This window comes from Eulemur rufifrons, chromosome 20 (genome assembly GCF_041146395.1).
Source record: "Eulemur rufifrons isolate Redbay chromosome 20, OSU_ERuf_1, whole genome shotgun sequence".
Classification (NCBI taxonomy): domain Eukaryota; kingdom Metazoa; phylum Chordata; class Mammalia; order Primates; family Lemuridae; genus Eulemur; species Eulemur rufifrons.
In genome coordinates this window covers 10,901,526-10,919,161 of record NC_091002.1, presented here as the reverse complement: position 1 = coordinate 10,919,161, position 17,636 = coordinate 10,901,526, and the positions used below count along the sequence as shown (strand labels likewise).

The following is a 17,636-nucleotide window of genomic DNA, read 5'->3' as shown; positions in this document are numbered from 1 at the left end:
AAAATCTAGATGTACACGCTCAGTGCTGTGATTCTATGAAACAAAGCTATCCACATGGGATATTGAGCAGGTTGTTCTAAGAGGAACATTGACTCGCACCCCTGTTTTCAGGAAAACACCAGCACTGTGGTCCGGAGCCGGCCAGGAGGCCGTGGGCATGGAGGGACTGATGAGCTCTGACCGGCAGGACACTCATATTCACAATCCCGGCTTGCAGCAAGGCTGGTCATGGATGTTCTGAGGTCCCAGGAGCCCGGGCACGAGTCCCTTCAGGGCCCTCTGAGAAAGGGCTGCGCCAAACCTCGGTTCTCTATGAAGAAACCAGGATGGCATCGGCGACCCTCCTGGTTTTGCCAACAGGACAGGAGTCTGAAGGGGGAAGCCCAATCTCCACCTGGTCTGTGACCTTCCCCACAAGTGTGGAGGCGGGAGGGTGCAGGCACACAGGGTCTGGGGCCATCGCTTTTCCTACCCATTTGCAAGTACTGATCCCCACATAAAGGGAATTCCAGCTCCTTGAGCTCTGGCTGGCCAGGGCTCAGGTGCTCACAGCACAGACCAGGAGATCAGGGGTGCCAAAAGGACAGGGCATTTGAGAAGGCAGCTGCAGAGCTGCAAATAGGCTTGGGGCCTCTGGGCAAGAGGGCTCCGTGGAAAAGTGAATCTGGACCCCACACGAGCTCTTGTGCTGGGCAGAAGGCCAAGCCAAAGGTAAGGCGAGTGGGTCTGCTAGGTGCCTGGCATATATAAAAGTATCTGAACATCACACCCTATTAGGTCAACGTCATTCTTATTCTCATTTAAAAGATGAGGAAACTAAGGCACAGCAAGATTACATAACTCCCGAAGTTCACAGAGTCCAGATGTGGCGAGGCCAGGATTTGAACTTGGGCAGTCAGCCTCCAGAGCCAGTGAAAAGCTTAGCCTAGTGCTTGTACATTTCAGTACAACGTGAGTAATGTTTATAATCACTCTCTCTGCCCAGGGTCAGAATTGGAGCCATACATCTTATATTAAACATTTGCTTCGGTTAAAACTTGTAGAATAGCATTTCATTAAAATCCATTTTTATTTATGTGAGATGGCAGATGTGCGAAATTCTTTTTCATTGTCATAGAAATTAAGGAAATATATTTTAGCTTGATATTCTTGTTTGTTTATGGGAAATTGTGGAGCCGTCTTTTTTTTTTTTTTTTTTTGGATGGCATTTTAAAAGGGTCTCAGAGGCCCTCTTCATATAAACATGAAGACACATATTAGGTGTTCTGGGATTTAACTGCTGGGCAGTTTTACCTGCTTGGGTAAACGCCACATGTTTTCTGACTTGGTTCACAACTTTGTCCCAAGAGCACTGAGGCCTTCTCACCACTTAGAAAGATTTCAACCTGGCCCCTGAGCCTTCACAGGTAGCACAAGCCAAGCCAAGCTCTCTGAAGCAAAGTGTTTCCCAAAAGGAAACTGCACATTTCACCAGGGACACCCTGAGATTTTGTTCCCTGGGTCATATGAGAACCTGTTTCCCTCTCAATCTTTCCTCCTTGTCCTTGAAACAGAGCGGACACTCCCCAAAGAGAGAAGAGAGACCAAGCACAGAATGGGCTGAACGAACCCATCATGGATGGTGGAGAGGGGAGGCTTCCGTGGCTCCATGCTGCAGAATGTCCCAGCATCCCAGTATCAGGAAATGGCATCAGAAAGGGCCTCAAAACCCATTTAGTCCCACACGACATTTCAGTCTCTCCTAATTCCATACTCAGGGCATGTATAAATGTAAGACAGAGTCTCAGTTTCTAACAGGAGGCAACACTTTGTTTCACCTGGACACAACCCCCTGGGGAGCCAGTCTCAGCACCGCCTGTGAGAGTTTTGAAACACCAAAGTTCAAGGACACCCCGTCTCTGCAGTTTCTGGACAGTCTAGGATGGCCTCTTCCTTCACCCATGAGAAATGTTCTTCTACAACCTTCCACGATGGGAGCCCCCTGCACTGTTCTGCTCCACCGGCGTAAATGTGCCCCACAGAGAGTAAGGACACAAATTCTGGAACCAAAGCGCCTCGTTCCAAACCTCAGCTCTGCTTTTCCTGCGTGTTTCTCAACCTCCCTCTCTGGGTTTGGTTTTCGCATCTGTAAAATGAGGAACACAGAACCTACACCATGGGGTTGACATAAGGATTAAACTACTTAACACATATAATTCTGTATTGCCTCAGCTGAGATCCTAATAAAGATTAGCTATGAATATGAAAACTTTTTTTTTTTTTTTTTGAGACAGAGTCTCACTCTGTTGCCCAGGCTAGAGTGAGTGCCATGGCGTCAGCCTAGCTCACAGCAACCTCAAACTCCTGAGCTCAAGGGATCCTCCTGTCTCAGCCTCCCGAGTAGCTGGGACTACAGGCATGCACCAGCATGCCCGGCTAAATTTTTCTACATATATTTTTAGCTGTCCATATAATTTCTTTCTATTTTTAGTAGAGATGGGGTCTCGCTCTTGCTCAGGCTGGTCTCGAACTCCTGAGCTCAAACGATCCGCCCACCTCGGCCTCCCAGAGTGCTAGGATTACAGGCGTGAGCCACCGCGCCCGGCCTGAATATGAAAACTTTTTAATTTAAACTAAAAATAGTAACTGGGAGCAGAAGAAAGTTGTATATTGTTTTTAAAGAAAGGACAAGAGCAAAGATGCTATGGGAAGGCCGAGACACGTGTTTTTAGAAGCTGCATGTTGCAGTAATCAAAGACTGAGCAAGAGAGTGGAAAATAGGGTTGACTGTGTAACGACCAAGATCTTAAAATAATGAAGGCCAGCGGTCTAATGTTGTCTAACAGCTGCACCCAGCCCTTGAATTTCCCAGCTGCTGGTACCACACCATGCACTCAAATTCTCATTTCCTAAGCCCCAACTGCAGCCACAGTTTCAGAAAAAAAAAGTCACAAACAAATAAAGTGCATTGAGGCAAGTTTTCTTTCCCACCTCCTGGGAGTGGCAGCCCATGTATTAATATATCCACCACGGGGGAGAGGGAGGAACTCACCCTCCCTGCCACGCACCAGGTAAGTTGCCCTCTTAGGTGGGACAGGGGCGGGAGAGCCACAGGTCGACCTCTACCTGATCTTACTTTGCCAGTGAAAGCCAGACACTGGGGACATGAGCCCTCCCCTTGCCCCAGATGGTCTGCACATCATCTGGAAAGGTGAATGGCATTTGTTTCTTTCTCACTTGGAGATTCAGCCTCTGGTTCAGGCTCAAGGTTTCCATTTAAATGGAGAGTTGGATTTCCCCTGCAGGAAAGAGCCGCTGCACCAGGGGGGGGCATCAATGTATTATTTCACATAAATAAAAGGAGACTGGCTTGGAATAAAAAAGATTGGTCTATAAAAGTGGTTTGTCACATTTAAAAAAAAAATAAAAACACTCCACAAAGTTTCCTTTGGTTGTCTCCCCCATCCTCCGTTTTAAAATTGCAAATTGAGTATCTAAGTGCTACCTGCACCCCTATGTTTACTGAAGCACTAGTCTCAATAGCAAAGCTAAGGGTCCATCAACAGAGGAATGGGTAAAGAAAATGTGGTATATATACACTACGGAATATTATTTGGCTATAGAAAAGAATGAAACCCTGTCATTTCCAGCAACATGGATGGAACTGGAGAACATTATGTGAAGTGAAAGAAGCCAGTCACAGAAAGACAAATATCGCATGTTCTCACTCACACGCGGGAGCTAAAAAGGTCGACCTCGTGGAAATAGAGAGTGGAGTGACAGATTCCAGAGACTTGGAAGGGTGTGTGGCTGGTGGTCGAGGGGATGAAGAAAGGTTGGTGGATGGGAACAAGCACACAGTTAGATAGAAGGAATCAGTTTTAATGTTTGATAGCCGAGTATGGTGACTACAGTTAACAACAATGTATCGTGTGCTTCAAAATAGCTAAAAGAGAGGACTTGAAATGTTCCCAACATATAGGAATGATAAATGCTTGAGGTGATGGATACCCTAAATACCCTGACTTGATCATTACATATTCTATGCATGTAACAAAATTTCACAGGTACCCCGTAAATATGTACAGATACTATCTATTGATAAAAAATTTTTAAAAATAAAATTGCAAACTAGGTCCTTACTGCCTGATGGGTGAGTGAGTAGAGATATGGCTTGTCAAGAGCTCAGAGAACCTGGAATAAAGACCCGCCGACGGTGCTGCAGCCTAGTGAGATCTGATTAAATGTCCAAGCTCTAGCCCGGCCTAGGGTAGGCAGGGAAAGGGTGGGAAAAGGAAGGAGGGGACAGAGAATCTGACAGGTCAAGCCACATGACAGTAAACACTGTGGATTTCAACTGTTCACATCTGCTTCACCACATGTGAAATCACGACCCCCAGGAGTCTATGGAGCTCCTAGGTGCCAATTTTAAATTCATAAAGACTGAGGCTGACCTGGAGATGGGCAGGGCTACCCAGGACTTAGTCACTGTGTCTGAGGTCCCAGAAGGAGCCAATCAGGACTTTCACCACAAAGTGCCACCTACAGGAGTCGTGGCTCCGTAAGAGGGTGGGGCTGCTTGGCGAGGTCGGACAGGGCTGCCGGGGAATAACAGATAGCTGTCAACCTTTTGATTCACAAAATGCAATCTCACCATTTACTTAGGAGACCCTACCAGCTTTCTGGATCAGACACACAATGGTCAGCCTCAGAATGCGTTGGATAGTAGCCTGTATAGGCTCTGAAGACAAGTTCTCCTAACTGCTCACAGCCAATTTGTACTCATTTGGACAGTCAAATGGTCCTTAACCTGTTTGCATTGCTCAGGACAAAAATCCTGAAGTCTATCATGATTTATCTCATTTTGTCACTCCCAATTCCAATTCATCAGAAAAACCTCTTGGTGTCACCTCCAAAAAATATTCTAAATTAGCAACCACTTCTTATTATCTTTTTTTTTTTTTTTTTTTTTTTTTTTTTTTTTGAGACAGTGTCTGGCTCTGTTGCCCCAGCTAGAATACAGTGGTGTCATCACAGATCACTGCAACCTCAGATTCCTGTGCTCAAGCGATCCTCCTGCCTCAGCCTCCTGAGTAGCTGGGACCATAGGCATGCACCACCACAACTCTGGGCTACTTTTTTTTCTATTTTTAGTAGAGATGGCGTCTCGCTCTTGCTAAGGCTGGTTTCAAACTCCAGGCCTCAAATGATCCTCCCACCTTGGCCTCCCACAGTGCTAGGATTACAGGTGTGAGCCACCATGCTCAGCCCCACTTCTTATTATCTTTACTGCTGAAAACTCCACTCAAATCTCACCATAGGCTTCCTACCTGGTCCCTGTAGGGTCCTTTCTCTACTGAGTAGTTGGGATGATTTTCTGATAATATAAATTTCACGATGTCACTCTACAACTCGAAACCCTCCAATGGCTTCCCATTGCACCCAAATCCTCGCCATGACACCAAGGCCAAACATGACGTGTCCCTGGCACCTTCTGACCTCTCTCTCTCAATCACACTTGCCTTGTTCACAAGACTCCAGACTGGCCTTGACCATCAAACACTTCAAGCTTGTTCCTATCTGAACACCCTTTCTTCTTTCCACCTGGGACTTTCTTTTCCCAGATCTTCACTGGAGCTGCCTTCATGATTTGGGGTCCTTTGAGACACTCCCCTGACCACCCTCGTTAAAGCTGCCCCTCCACCGTGCCTACCTGTCACCCCATCCCACTGCCCAATGCATTTCCTTCACAAACTTGTTGTTTTCTATATTTGATCATTTATTGGTTCACATGCTCCTTGCCTGTGTTCCCGATGGGTCTACAAGCTGTAGGAGGGCAGGGACCTTTCCTGTCTTGTTCACCTCTGTGTGCCCTGTGCCTATACCTAATAGGCAGGGAATGGAAGCCCACATGAAACCAATAACTCTGTCTCATGACTATGTCTTAAGTTCTACTTATAGTTTCTGCTGTTTCAACTCACCTTGTGCACCTGGTGGCAAGTTGTGACATGCATCCGTGCATCCATCTGACCACCCAGGCACCCACGGAGTAGTTCCCTTGCAGCTTATCAGTTAGCCAGGCCCTTACCAAAGACCGACTGAGCACTCACCATGTCAACACTACCCTTGGTGCTGCGGATACAGTGGGGGACAGGCAGAGACTGGCGGGGCCCCCCTGGGGCTCACAGCCTGGCACAGCCATTCTCTTGGCAGAAGGGGGATTCCCTACACCTCTGTAGCCACATCATGCATTTCACTGTTGATGGTCACTGTACACACCTCTTCCTTCTGCCCTTGGCCTTTGCTGTTTTCTTACTCTAGTTTGTGAGGCTATCAGACCAGCATTTCACAGTGTTCCCAGGGGCAACAGCTGTGGATCTGCTGGGATGGCACATTCCTTCTGCTCAGAGTGACTCATGTTCAAAGCAGCACCTGAATCAGCGTCTATATTGTAGATGGTGCCATGTTCTTTATAGAGTAGCATGTTGTAGTATTTTTTTCACCTCATTAAACTATCAGCCCTTACAGAGGTACCCGCCCTGGAAACCGTCTATAGCACAGTAATTTTTCTCTCATGCATTTCTGTAACTCTTAGGATGCTTTATTTTATTGTATTTTTTATAGCATTGACTATCACTTGACACGGTATATCTTCTCCCTATCCCTCTATCCTAATATCTCACTCTCCATCTGGCTTTCCCTCCCTCTATCCATCCATCCATCCATCCATCCACCTACCTCCCTACCAAGCTTCATCTTTGTTGGATATTTAACATCCCACAGCCCACTAGTACAATGCAGTTTTTCCACTGGTGTCTCTCTAGTTCCTAGAACTGTGCCTTGAACATAGTAGGCACTCAGTAAACATTTGTAAAATCAGTGGATGAACTTAATGCCCAAAGTACTATAATATACATGTTTCCCCATAACACAATCCATGAATTATTATCCTGGCTTTAAATTCACAGATGACTAAGAGACAACCACCTCTAATTAACGTTATTGTGAAAAGACAGGCCTGCAATTTTATGCACGGGGTGGGCACAGGCCTCAGGTGCTGGCTGTAGCTCACGCCACGGATGCCTGGACTGTAGCTGCGTGGATGCAAAGTGTGAAGTCTGGTCGGTTCTGTCACAGCCCACACGGTGCCTTGTGTGTGGGGCTGACAAGAGGCAAGACCAGAGAGGCTCTGCTGGACACGGGGCTGAAGGCACAGAAGGTGGCAGCCTGCATTTGCTGCACATGCACCTCCGTGACTTGCTGATGCTCTGTGTTCCCTTTTATCACAGGAAGCTTTCCGGGGACATCTTGCCCAGGGTGGAGTTTGACGGCCACATGTGGAATTCTTCTGCTCCCCTTCCTTGTTTGGCATGCAGGCTCTGCCTGCTTGTGAAGGGTAGGCATGGTGGTGAGGGGGTCCCTGTGCTAAGGGCTGGGGGTGCCTGAGCCCACCTGGCACCTCTTATGGGTCTCAGGACTGGACATGCCCAGCCCAAGGTGTCCAGGGCCCACTGGAAGGACATGAGCTCAGCAGAGACCACATGCACATTCCAGCTAGGGGGTAAGGAGGCATTTGTTGGCCCACCCTTCCCTGTTCACCCAATCCTGCCCCTCTGCCTTCTTGGTGAGGTGAGTTTTCTGGTGCTAGGAAGGCGCTGAGCTGTGAAGGAGGGGTGAGGATGGCCGCAGCATGGCGCAAGTCCCCATGTGAAGGCCTCCGGTCTAAATCGACTCCTGGAGCCGGGATGGAGAGAGAACTTACCATGTCTGTGCTACTGGCTGGACCCCTGCAGCCCCTACTGCCTCCCAACTCACTCGTTCTGTGACGACACCCTACTTAAGCTCTCTGGGCCTCAGTTTCCTCTTTTGTAAACAGTGTTCTCCTCAGAGAGTTATTGGGAAGATCGACTACAAGACAGCGCCTGGCACACAGTAAGCACCAGAGATGTGCTTGTTAAAGACAGACATAAGACAAGCATCTGCCAGCCGGACTCTGTCCTCACGCTACACACCCTTTCACTCAGGTTCAGCTGCTGTGAGAGGAGAGGGGCCTGGCTGCACAGTCTACGCCTCTTTCCGTGTTTCTACTAAGGGGTGGCCCTGGCTTTGATTCAGTTTGGCATGAACACACGTGGCAGAGTCCTGCAAAGACCCTCACTTGTCTGTGATAGGAGGTACAGTCGGGGACAGTGCATCACGGAAAGAAATGACATTTGTGTCCAAAGATGGACTCTCCTCTTGGGATGGTGCTCAGCTGTGATGGCTGTAGGATTCTGGGCTCCTTTTACATTGAAAGTCTGTGCCAGCACCCAGGACACCGTTTCCAAGGATGTAGGCAGTGACCTGAGACTCACTTTCAAGGAACAAAGTGAGTCTTAATTACACGGGATGAATGTTCATCCTCAGCCCCCAGAGACTCCTACTTTCCTCTTCACATTTCTGCAATGATGCATCTCAGGCCTCACTGACTGCTACTCCTGGGTTTGCCAGACAAGAAGGGAAGTGACTTCTTCATTTTCTTTCACACGATTGAAGGGTGCTGTTTCTGAGTACCTCTCTTGCAAACCCAAATGTAAGCAACAAAACTAATAAAACATTGCCACGATCACTCTAAATCATTTCTAATGGCCCTACTCTATTGATTAGGCAATGGAAATAAATTGGACAGAAGGATTCAGAGGAGTAGTGGGGTGTAATGATTTAAAGACCGCCTGGACAACAGACTAAGAAGAGGATAAAAACTCTAACAAATGGGCAAAGATTTAAACAGACCTTTCACCAAAGGTGGCAAATAAGCACTTGGAAAGATGCTGAACATCATGACTCATCAGATAAATGCAAATCAAAACCACAATGAGATGCTACTCATACTCACTAAAATGGCTAAAATGAAGACAAAACAAAATGACATGGATAATACCAAATGCTGGTGATGATGCAGAGCAATTGGAAACCTACATATCACTCATAGGGACACAAAATGGTTTAGGCACTTTATAAAGCTACTTGGTAGTTTTTTACAAACATGCCTACCATGCAACTCAGTGATCCCTTTCCTAGATTATTTACCCAAAAGAAATGAAAGCATGTATCCACACAAAGCCTATGATGGATCTGTGTGATATTATCACTTATGTTATACCAGTCCAGGGAAAGCAGCAGCTGATGCAGAATGTGATACTGCACAGGCATTGTCCTATAGTCATTTATCTCTGCTTTTTATAATAACCAGGGACCAAAAGCTATGTATTTGGGGTGGGACTGGATACATTCTTAGCTCTGGAGGGAAGGGAGAAATGGGTAGGTGGTTTTGATTAACCTAACTAAACCAATTGGGTAACTCTGGTTCTTTTGCCACAATGATCGGTTTGGGGATGGTCAGGTGACCTAAGTTGGCCAATAGGATTTTTGTTTGATGATGCTATGCGGGGGTTGGGAGTTGGGGGTAGACAAGAAGACATTCTCTTTCTCTTTCCTGCCCAATGTGGTATGTATACATAAGACCTGAAACTGCTACAGCCATTTTCTGCCATAAAGGAAAACTAGTCTAAGGAAGGGAAAGAGCATATTAGAGATAAGAGAATCACAACAATGGGACTGCAGCCCTGATCAAACCATACCTGATGTCCATTTTCCTTCGTATTTTTCAGAGACACCAATACATTTCCTTCATTTAAGAAGCCAGTTAGAGTTGGGATTTTTTGTTACCTGAAACTGAAAGCCTCTGAGCTAATTTACATGTGTATCTGAGAATCGATCTGATTTCAGGAGATCATTTCAAAGAAGTAGAACAAGTCAGAAACAAGTTTTGTGAGTCAAAATCAAAGCTAACACACAGATCTGGGATGAAGATGTAGAGACAATCAAAATGGAGCAAAGCAGAGCTGGGCAGGTGACCTTAATGGTACTCTGGGCCTAGGAACAGCAGCGTCTGTCAGGGGAACATCAGGTGTAGGACCCCATCAGGACCAGGCCTTGAGTGGGTGGGGGATGGGGATGGCCAAGGAAAAGAAACTACCAGGGGACAGCGAGGGAGTCAGCCTCGGGCAGGTGGTCAGTGATAGGATTGGGGCAATGACGAAGGACTGTTTATGCTGCCTGGGCCAAGTGCCGGAGGGCTGCCTCTCGCCCAGGGCCAAGCTTGGTCTAAGAATTTGAGCAGAGCTCTTTCGATTCAGTTGGGCGGGGACTAGGGATGGGGATCTGCATTCTAACAGGGATCCACCTCCTGATGCAGGCCACCTGCAGACGACACTGGGAGAAACTCAGTTTTATTGGATGCGATAGGATCTGTGACTGCTCCAGCTGGACCTGAGCCTGGCCTTGGTTCTCTCCTGCACCACAAACGCTGCTCTCTCGCTACTTCCAGGTTCAAACATCAAAGCGTCCTCTTCCCGGCCAAGGCCTTCTCCTGCACCTGCCCCCTTGGTTTCTCGACAGATCACTCGTTCTCTTCCTTGCACTTTCATCTCTCTCCCTATGGTAGATGTGAGGCCTCCAGCCCCTATTTTTAGGTTTGGCAAAACATGTGGTGCATGGTTTTCAGCCTCACCTGTCCTCAGTCCTCAGCTTCCTGGAGAATCTGGGCGCTTCTCAGAATTGGAACGGGGCAGGTGATGTGTTGGGTTTTTGTCTGGGGAGCAGTAAGCAGGGGACCAAGGTGTACAGGTGACCCAGGGTGGTCTGTGGGTCTTTCACTGTGCTCATCAGCCCAAGTCCTCCATCTGTGTGGTGGACGTGAAGCCCAGCTGTGGGAGATGCTGTCTGATTAAAGACAGGCCCAGGCTGTGCACTAAGTCCTTCCATCGCTGACCTTGGGTTACCACCATTGTGCCAGTGTGTCCCTTCTTTGCACTGCCCCCAGATCCTACACCCCAAGCTTCTAAAGAACACAAAATCTAAGGCTAATCATGACAATGCAATACTAACAGCTGGAGATTTTAAAATCATAGATTCCCCATGTGGGAGGAGAATGGATTTTATACTCAACAGTGATGTGGGCTCAAACTCAGCCTTAACTACCTCATGGTAAAGCCCTGTCATTTGGGGGACACTGAATCCCCCAGTATCCATTGCCTTTCCTATAAATAAGGGTAATACTGTCTTAAAACTCAGTGGGTGTATTTCTACAAATATTTATATAGCATCTAGTGTGGTGCCTGCATGTTGGAGAAGCTTAATAAATAGTAGCTGCTATTTTTAACATTAGAGGAAATTCCCTAAATGCAAGATGTCCTGGCCCTGGACTCATAATCGTCTGCCTAGCACCAATGCTTCACCAGGGGAGATGAAGTGAGACCCAACAGTGGTTTTATTTGAAAGCCTTACTCTGAGTTTGTAGCAAATGCTTTATGGGCCCACTCAGATTTCCCCATCGTTACCATTTCATGTCCTTCCAACTGTTGCCCTTATATTTCTTTGCCTGGGGGTGTCCTCTGGGCCTTAAAGTCCACCCTGCCTGTGCCCAGCAAGCTGGAATGCTGGAGAATTAGTATTTCTTAAGAGCAGTCTTTAGGCAATGAATGATGGAAGTTGGTGGATAAATACCCCAGCTCCCCTGCCCCTTATGTGAGATAGTAATAACTTAGTGGCTCTCCTTCTAAATTCTTGCCCAGTTCCCACAGAAGAATTAAACTGCAGCTGCCCACAGTGATAGCTTGCTTGCTAGCACACTTCCCTTGGCTGGCTTCTCTTCCCCGCCTCACTACCCCACTGTCCCGCTAGCATTTCCTGGGATCACCTTTCAAATAAACTACTTGCACTCGAATCCTTGCCTGGAGTCTTCTGGGGAAACTCCAGTGAAGGCAGGTTTCAATTCGGATATGCAACCTCTGGGTGCTGCTAGGGTTTATATAAATGAGCCAGCATGGATAGGGCATTATTGGGAAGGCAAGCGCAGCCAAGATTAGAAGGACCCTGCCAACGAACATCAGGCACATTTTGAGGATGCCAGCTGAGCTGGTGTTGGAGCTCTTTATTATAAACTGGAGCCATCTGCCGGCCTGTAATAACCTGGATGTGGAAGTCCTAATCTGGGATGCAGTTAAACTGTTTACTTTCTGTTTGTGGTTATGCATCTAAAACTTAACATGGTCTGAATGGTGGATTTAAATTCATAAGTATGTCGTTTTACAAAATTGGCATGAAGTCCTTTCAATACGATATGCAAAATACATTATTATGTTGCATCAAGAGCTTGGTATTTTCTGTTTGTTTTTATTATTCTTTGTTTTTAAATAAAGAAAACTTGTAGGACTACAGCCCTGTAAGTGTCTTGCAGTGATGCCAAAAACCTCTCTATAAGCCACTTCCTAAGAAGCAATTTCCTTCTTGTCCCACAAAACTCCGCAAAGTACCTTAGGCGAACACCATAGTGCTGGCTATGTTTGCAAACTGCAAATACAGCAGACATTTAATTACATTGAATTCATCAAAACCCTAGTTGAGACAGGAACTCAAACCTTACGGCTTAATTCCTTTAATTTCAGACGGGTAACAGACGTGGTCACGTGCAGCCCTTCCCGCCGGAACCCACGGGCACCGGCTGGTAATTCTCTCAGCCAAACGAAAGTGCGGATCAACATAAACAATGATGCTAAGTGAGACTTACGATTGGATTTATTAATCATTTCAATTCCCAATATCCAGCCTTTGCTGTAACATTCCATGGCACCAGCTCCCCTGCCTGGGAGTGAGTAAGGCGGGGCAGCTTTCATTTCTTACTGATCACAGAAGCAGCGCCCGTCCTCCGAGATCATCTTTCTATCAACATCTCCCATTTTGGTTTTCATTCAGAAGACCCTCCCTTCTGACCATCCCTTCCCTTTCTGCTGTGTGTCCTGTGGCTTTTAATTAAACTATGGACAGCCCTGATTGCCAGATACATTTCACCAACCAGTTGGTCAAATTACCACAGTGATCTAGGGTACAATTTGGTGGCGAGCACCCCAGGGATTGATATTCTGAGAGCTGGTAATGGTGTCTAACTTTTATCGACTCACCATGTGAACCAGGTGCTATTAATGCTGAACATGCTATGGCTCATCCTTATGGCCACACTGGGAAGAAGGTGTGCTTGGACCTGCTCTGCAGATGAGAAAACTGAGGTTTAAGTAATTTCGCCAACAGCCAGCAAATGGCTGAGTCGGGATTCAAACCCAGGCCAGTCTGATTCCCAGGCCCATGTTCCTTGTAAATCATCATTTTGCTTCTTCTGAAAAGACTTCAGGGATTCTACAAAACCATGAAAAAGAGAGCTGGATGGCCTTGCAAATCCCCAAGTGGGCACAGGACAGGAAGTCAAAAGGAAGGGCTGGCACCCAGTCATGGTGGGGAATGCTTCTACCAACAGTCATAGTTGTTACTTGTCACCATGGTCACGTGGGGTTGTGAGAGGAGCCAGATGATCTTCCAGAGGGAGTGAGGAGACAGATAACAGCATTTGCTGAAGTTCAGGGAGCCGTTTGCCTTTTCTGCAGGTGTTCGAACCGAGCTGGGGATGAGCTGTTTTGCTAACGGATGACGAACTGCACTTGCCTTCAAGCCACTTCATAAGTCATCAGCTGCATGGCTCCGACTAACACTGCCCAGCCATTTGTCTCATTTCCTCACATTATCTCTCCTCCTTTGGGCTTGCTTTTGAACCAAGCTTCAGGTACAAATGACTAATGAACTAATGACAACACTAATAACGGCCAGGCTAATAATCATACTGCCAGTGGTGACAATGCTAATTAAGAGAGTGCTAACAGTGGCGGACTCTTCTGCTGGGTGTGACCATTCATCCCTGGAAGGACATATCAGGCATCCAGGACAGAGGAGAGCCAGGGAAGTGCAAGTGACAAAAAAGGCAAAGACGGAGACTTATTCTTTTTTGGTACTAACTACGTTTATGTTTATAGGAGATTTTAAAAGCACTATATTTTGGGTCCCCAAAATCTGAGACAAGAGGTCGTTGACCAAAAAGATGAGAGAAAAGAAAATATCCAGCTTAGCAAGTTGGGCAGAGCTTAGTCACCACGTACACAAACGGCTGCCCAGGAGCCTCCGAAGGACCCCGTCCACCTGTGGGCCCTGGAGCCGATTCCTGAAGACACGAAAGTGTCCCTCTGCCGGTCACGGAGAGGCAGCTAACACACCAGGCGACCCAGACAAAGACGATGGAGAGCAGCAAGGGTGCACCAGGGTGGGGTGTGCCCTGCATGGAGACCCTCGAGTCTGCATCAGAGATCGGGCGGCGCGGGAGCCCCGACAGGCTGCTGAAAGGCGAGGGCGCCTGGCAAGGGGTGAGGGAGAAGTTTGCCCGGAGCTTCCCTTAGCCTTTCAGACCAACTAGCCGTTTCCAGCGGGACACAGCACCCGTCCACATCGAGGCAGCTGCTCGGTGATTAGGATCATCAGGTTTCTCAACGTTGTAAGTGCAGCTGCCTCTGTGGGATTCTAGAAGTCACTTTGTCTAGAAAATACTCGGAGTTGTGGGTGTCTGAGCAGACAGCTCAGGATCGTGCTGTTTCTGCATAAAATTCCTATGCAGAAACTAGGATATCAGAGCTCGCAAAACAGCTGCGAGCCCTGCAGACCTTCAGGTAACACAACGTACCACGGCCTCGGCTGCCCAGCGCCAGCATTCCTAAAGGACACTCCCGTGACACTCCCTGGCAGTGGGATAGTCTCCACAGGTAAACTGCAGGCCTGCAAGGCCCTCGTGACCCCAAAGCAAGCTAAAGCATACACAGAAATAAAATGCCCGACCATCATCCACAATAAAGGCTGTGTCCCAAACCGTGTTTTTAGCAGAAAAAGTCCTGTCTCTTTTCCTATCTCTTTTTCTGTCTCATTTATTCTATTTCCAGCGAGGCAAAATCACACCTAAAATTGTTTTAGGCCACTCTGAATCAGATCAGTAATATATCAATTTGGGTGTGACACCTTCAAATTTGCAATGTGCATCTGTCAAGCTGCTTAATTATTTACGTGGACCTGGGCAATCTATAGTTCATTAGCATGACGACCAAAGAATGGTAGCTTGACTGTTTCCAGTTGCAGCTGGGCTGGCCTCCTGGGGCGTGAGGTCCCAAATCCCCACTGCCCAAGACCACTGGGCCCTGATGGAGGTTGTATTCCAGCAGGACACTCCCCTGCCTGGACTCCACCTGCCCCTTCCCCAAATGTCACGTCCCACCACCACAAAGAAGCCGTCGGTCGGCCTTACCTGCCCAGCAAAGAGCCCGCAGACACCAATGATGCACAGAATGTTGAATACGGCCGAGCCCACGATGGTCCCAACTCCCACGTCGCCCTTGGTGATGAAGACCCCTGAAACACAGACCCAAAGTCAGTCTGGCTGTGTGGCCCAGCTGCATTCCAAGGTGGGGGGGGGATCTTTTATAAATGTTAGACTGTTTTCAGGATCTACAGGACACAGCTGAGGGCTGGAGGGAGCCCACCAATCCACGGAGGGGAGACTGTCCCACGGGAGCATCTGCACTGGTCTGGGACAAGTTCACACACAGTGAAAGCATCACTTAAATGAAACAACAGCAGAGGGGGAAGCAGATCCTCTGCTTATTGAGGTCTCTGGATTCCCATTTCCTATGAGTAGCAGACAGCCCCATCTGTCCCCGCCCTTTTCCTTCAGACAGCGAAGGGCTGAGATGTCCCCCAGGCTGTCACCTACCTATGACCGATGTGAACAGCTCTGGGGCCGAACTGCCCGCCGCCATGAACGTGGCCCCAGCCACATCTTCACTGAGGTGCAGGCGCTACGGAGGAGAAGACAGAGCACAGGTGAGGTGGGACTCCACCTGGGAACAGAGGTGACCATGACTCCCGGGTGCCAGGCCCTGAGAAGGGAAGGCTGGGGCTTGAGTGAGAGGAGGACTGATGGGGCCTGGGGCTCAGTCCCCCTCACCCTCCTCTTCCTCCTCCTCCTCTTCCCAGAGCTTGGCCACTCCTGCAGGACCCCTGCTGGGCCAAAGTTCCTCTCACTGTCCTGCTCACGCGGCAGGGTTAGGGAGGGGACCGCATGGCTTCACAAGCTAAAGGCTCTTGGGAAGACCTAGGAGTCCCCAAGCCAAATGCACCCGGGGGCCATGCAGATGGCAGGGAGGATTGGAATGGCCATGTGAGGCCACAGTGGGCTTCACCTCCTTCTGCAGGTGGCTCTGCTCTGCTCCCTCAGTGCTGCCAGCTGCTCTGATTTTAAGAGATGCCAGCGATCCAGATTTTTATGCAAAACACTCTGCTTTTTGCAATGCTAGGCTGATCTTGGGCTAAACAAGGCTCACGATGACCAGTTTGTGAGCCTTCTTTCTAGGAGGCTGTGGAGGCATTTGGGGGTGTGGGTGCGGGGGTCCCCCTCCTAAAGCCCACTGCCAGCCTTGGTGCAGTCTGGAAACCCTGGGGTGGGAGTGGGGACTTGAGACTGAGCAGAAAGTGATGAGCCATCAGCCTTGCCAAGGTGGGGCACACAATGACCTCCCCAGGTCACCCTGTTTGTGAAACCAGAAGGTGATTTGCAAGACGACAAGACCAATAGACGTCAGAGGCTGGTTAGCAGGTTTAGCTTTTCTGCATTCAGTTGTGACCCAGAAAGCACGTTTCTGGCTGTCAGGAAATAGCCAGTTCCCTCCTAGCATGCCAGGTAAGAGACGCCAGGCTTGGGTGACGTGGTCCCCTTCTCAATGGCACCAGCGGCTGCACTTCCTCGCTCTGCCATCGAGGGGCAGCCTGGTCCCGGTGTGGGCCACTGGCTCCGCTGACCGGCCAGCAGTGGGCTGCAGCCGGAGCCCCAGTTGAGGATTTTGACCTGGGACCCTGTGTCCCTTCACTGTTGAGTGGACAGCTAAGCCTCCCATGGGGTGCTGGGGAGCCCTACTATGACGATGCTGATCCCTCGAGGTTGGAAGGTGTGGCCAGGGGTGCCTGGGTACTCCAGTCCCAGGGGACAGGGTCTATGAGGAAGGCAGCCTGAGGCAGAGCTCATGATGCCACCTGTGGTTTGCAAGACTCACAGCGGGGTACAAGCCACGTGGGGCTGTGGCTCTCTCCAGCTGGGCTCCCTGACCCCCGTTGTAGTGTCCAAACCCTGGGCTCTGGTCCCCTTCCTCCCTAGGCCTCACCCAGTCACTTTCTTTCTTTCTCCATATTTCCTTACATCCATCTCTCATCCCTAATTCACTGCAGCCCTGGCAACATCTCCCAGGACTCTTGGAATCACCAGTGAGGCGGACTTCCTGCCTTTAGACTCCGTCTATCTGCCATGACAGAGCCGTCCGAAGCCCTCCCCAGCTCCCTCGTGACACAGTGATTCCTGACGCCTCAGCCTGGCATTCAAGGCTGCCCGCGTGCCCCCAGGCTCCCCTTGGTTCTACGGCTCAGACTTTCTCTGACCAAATATCCTTCCTTGAAATGCTCTGCCACTGACTCCTTCCCTCAGTCCTGCCCCCTGCACGAGCCCATTCCTGACCCGCTGATCAAGCTCTCCTTCCTCCCTTCTCTCTGCGCTTTCTGATTCCCGGCCGCTTCCACCAGCCCACGGCACGTATTGTTCTGGAAGTGCTGTGTGGCCTACCAGCCCTCAGCTGGCAAGGGCCACGTGTGTGTGCCCAGGTGTCCTTCCCAGACGCTGGCACCAAGCTTGGCCCGGGCAGAGCCCA

The 17,636-nt window shown here is 48.9% G+C and overlaps 1 protein-coding gene across 1 annotated transcript in view; it reads right to left on the bottom strand.

Moving 5' to 3' along the window:
• SLC24A3 (solute carrier family 24 member 3) overlaps positions 1–17,636 on the bottom strand; it is a 461,900-nt gene that overhangs the window by 106,679 nt on the left and 337,585 nt on the right. The window contains exons 5-6 of the mRNA XM_069495623.1: positions 15,656–15,740; positions 15,191–15,294 (exon numbers count right to left, since the gene is read on the bottom strand). Of these exons, the coding sequence (XP_069351724.1) occupies positions 15,191–15,294; positions 15,656–15,740 (189 nt within the window). The remainder of the gene's footprint in view (positions 1–15,190; positions 15,295–15,655; positions 15,741–17,636) is intronic.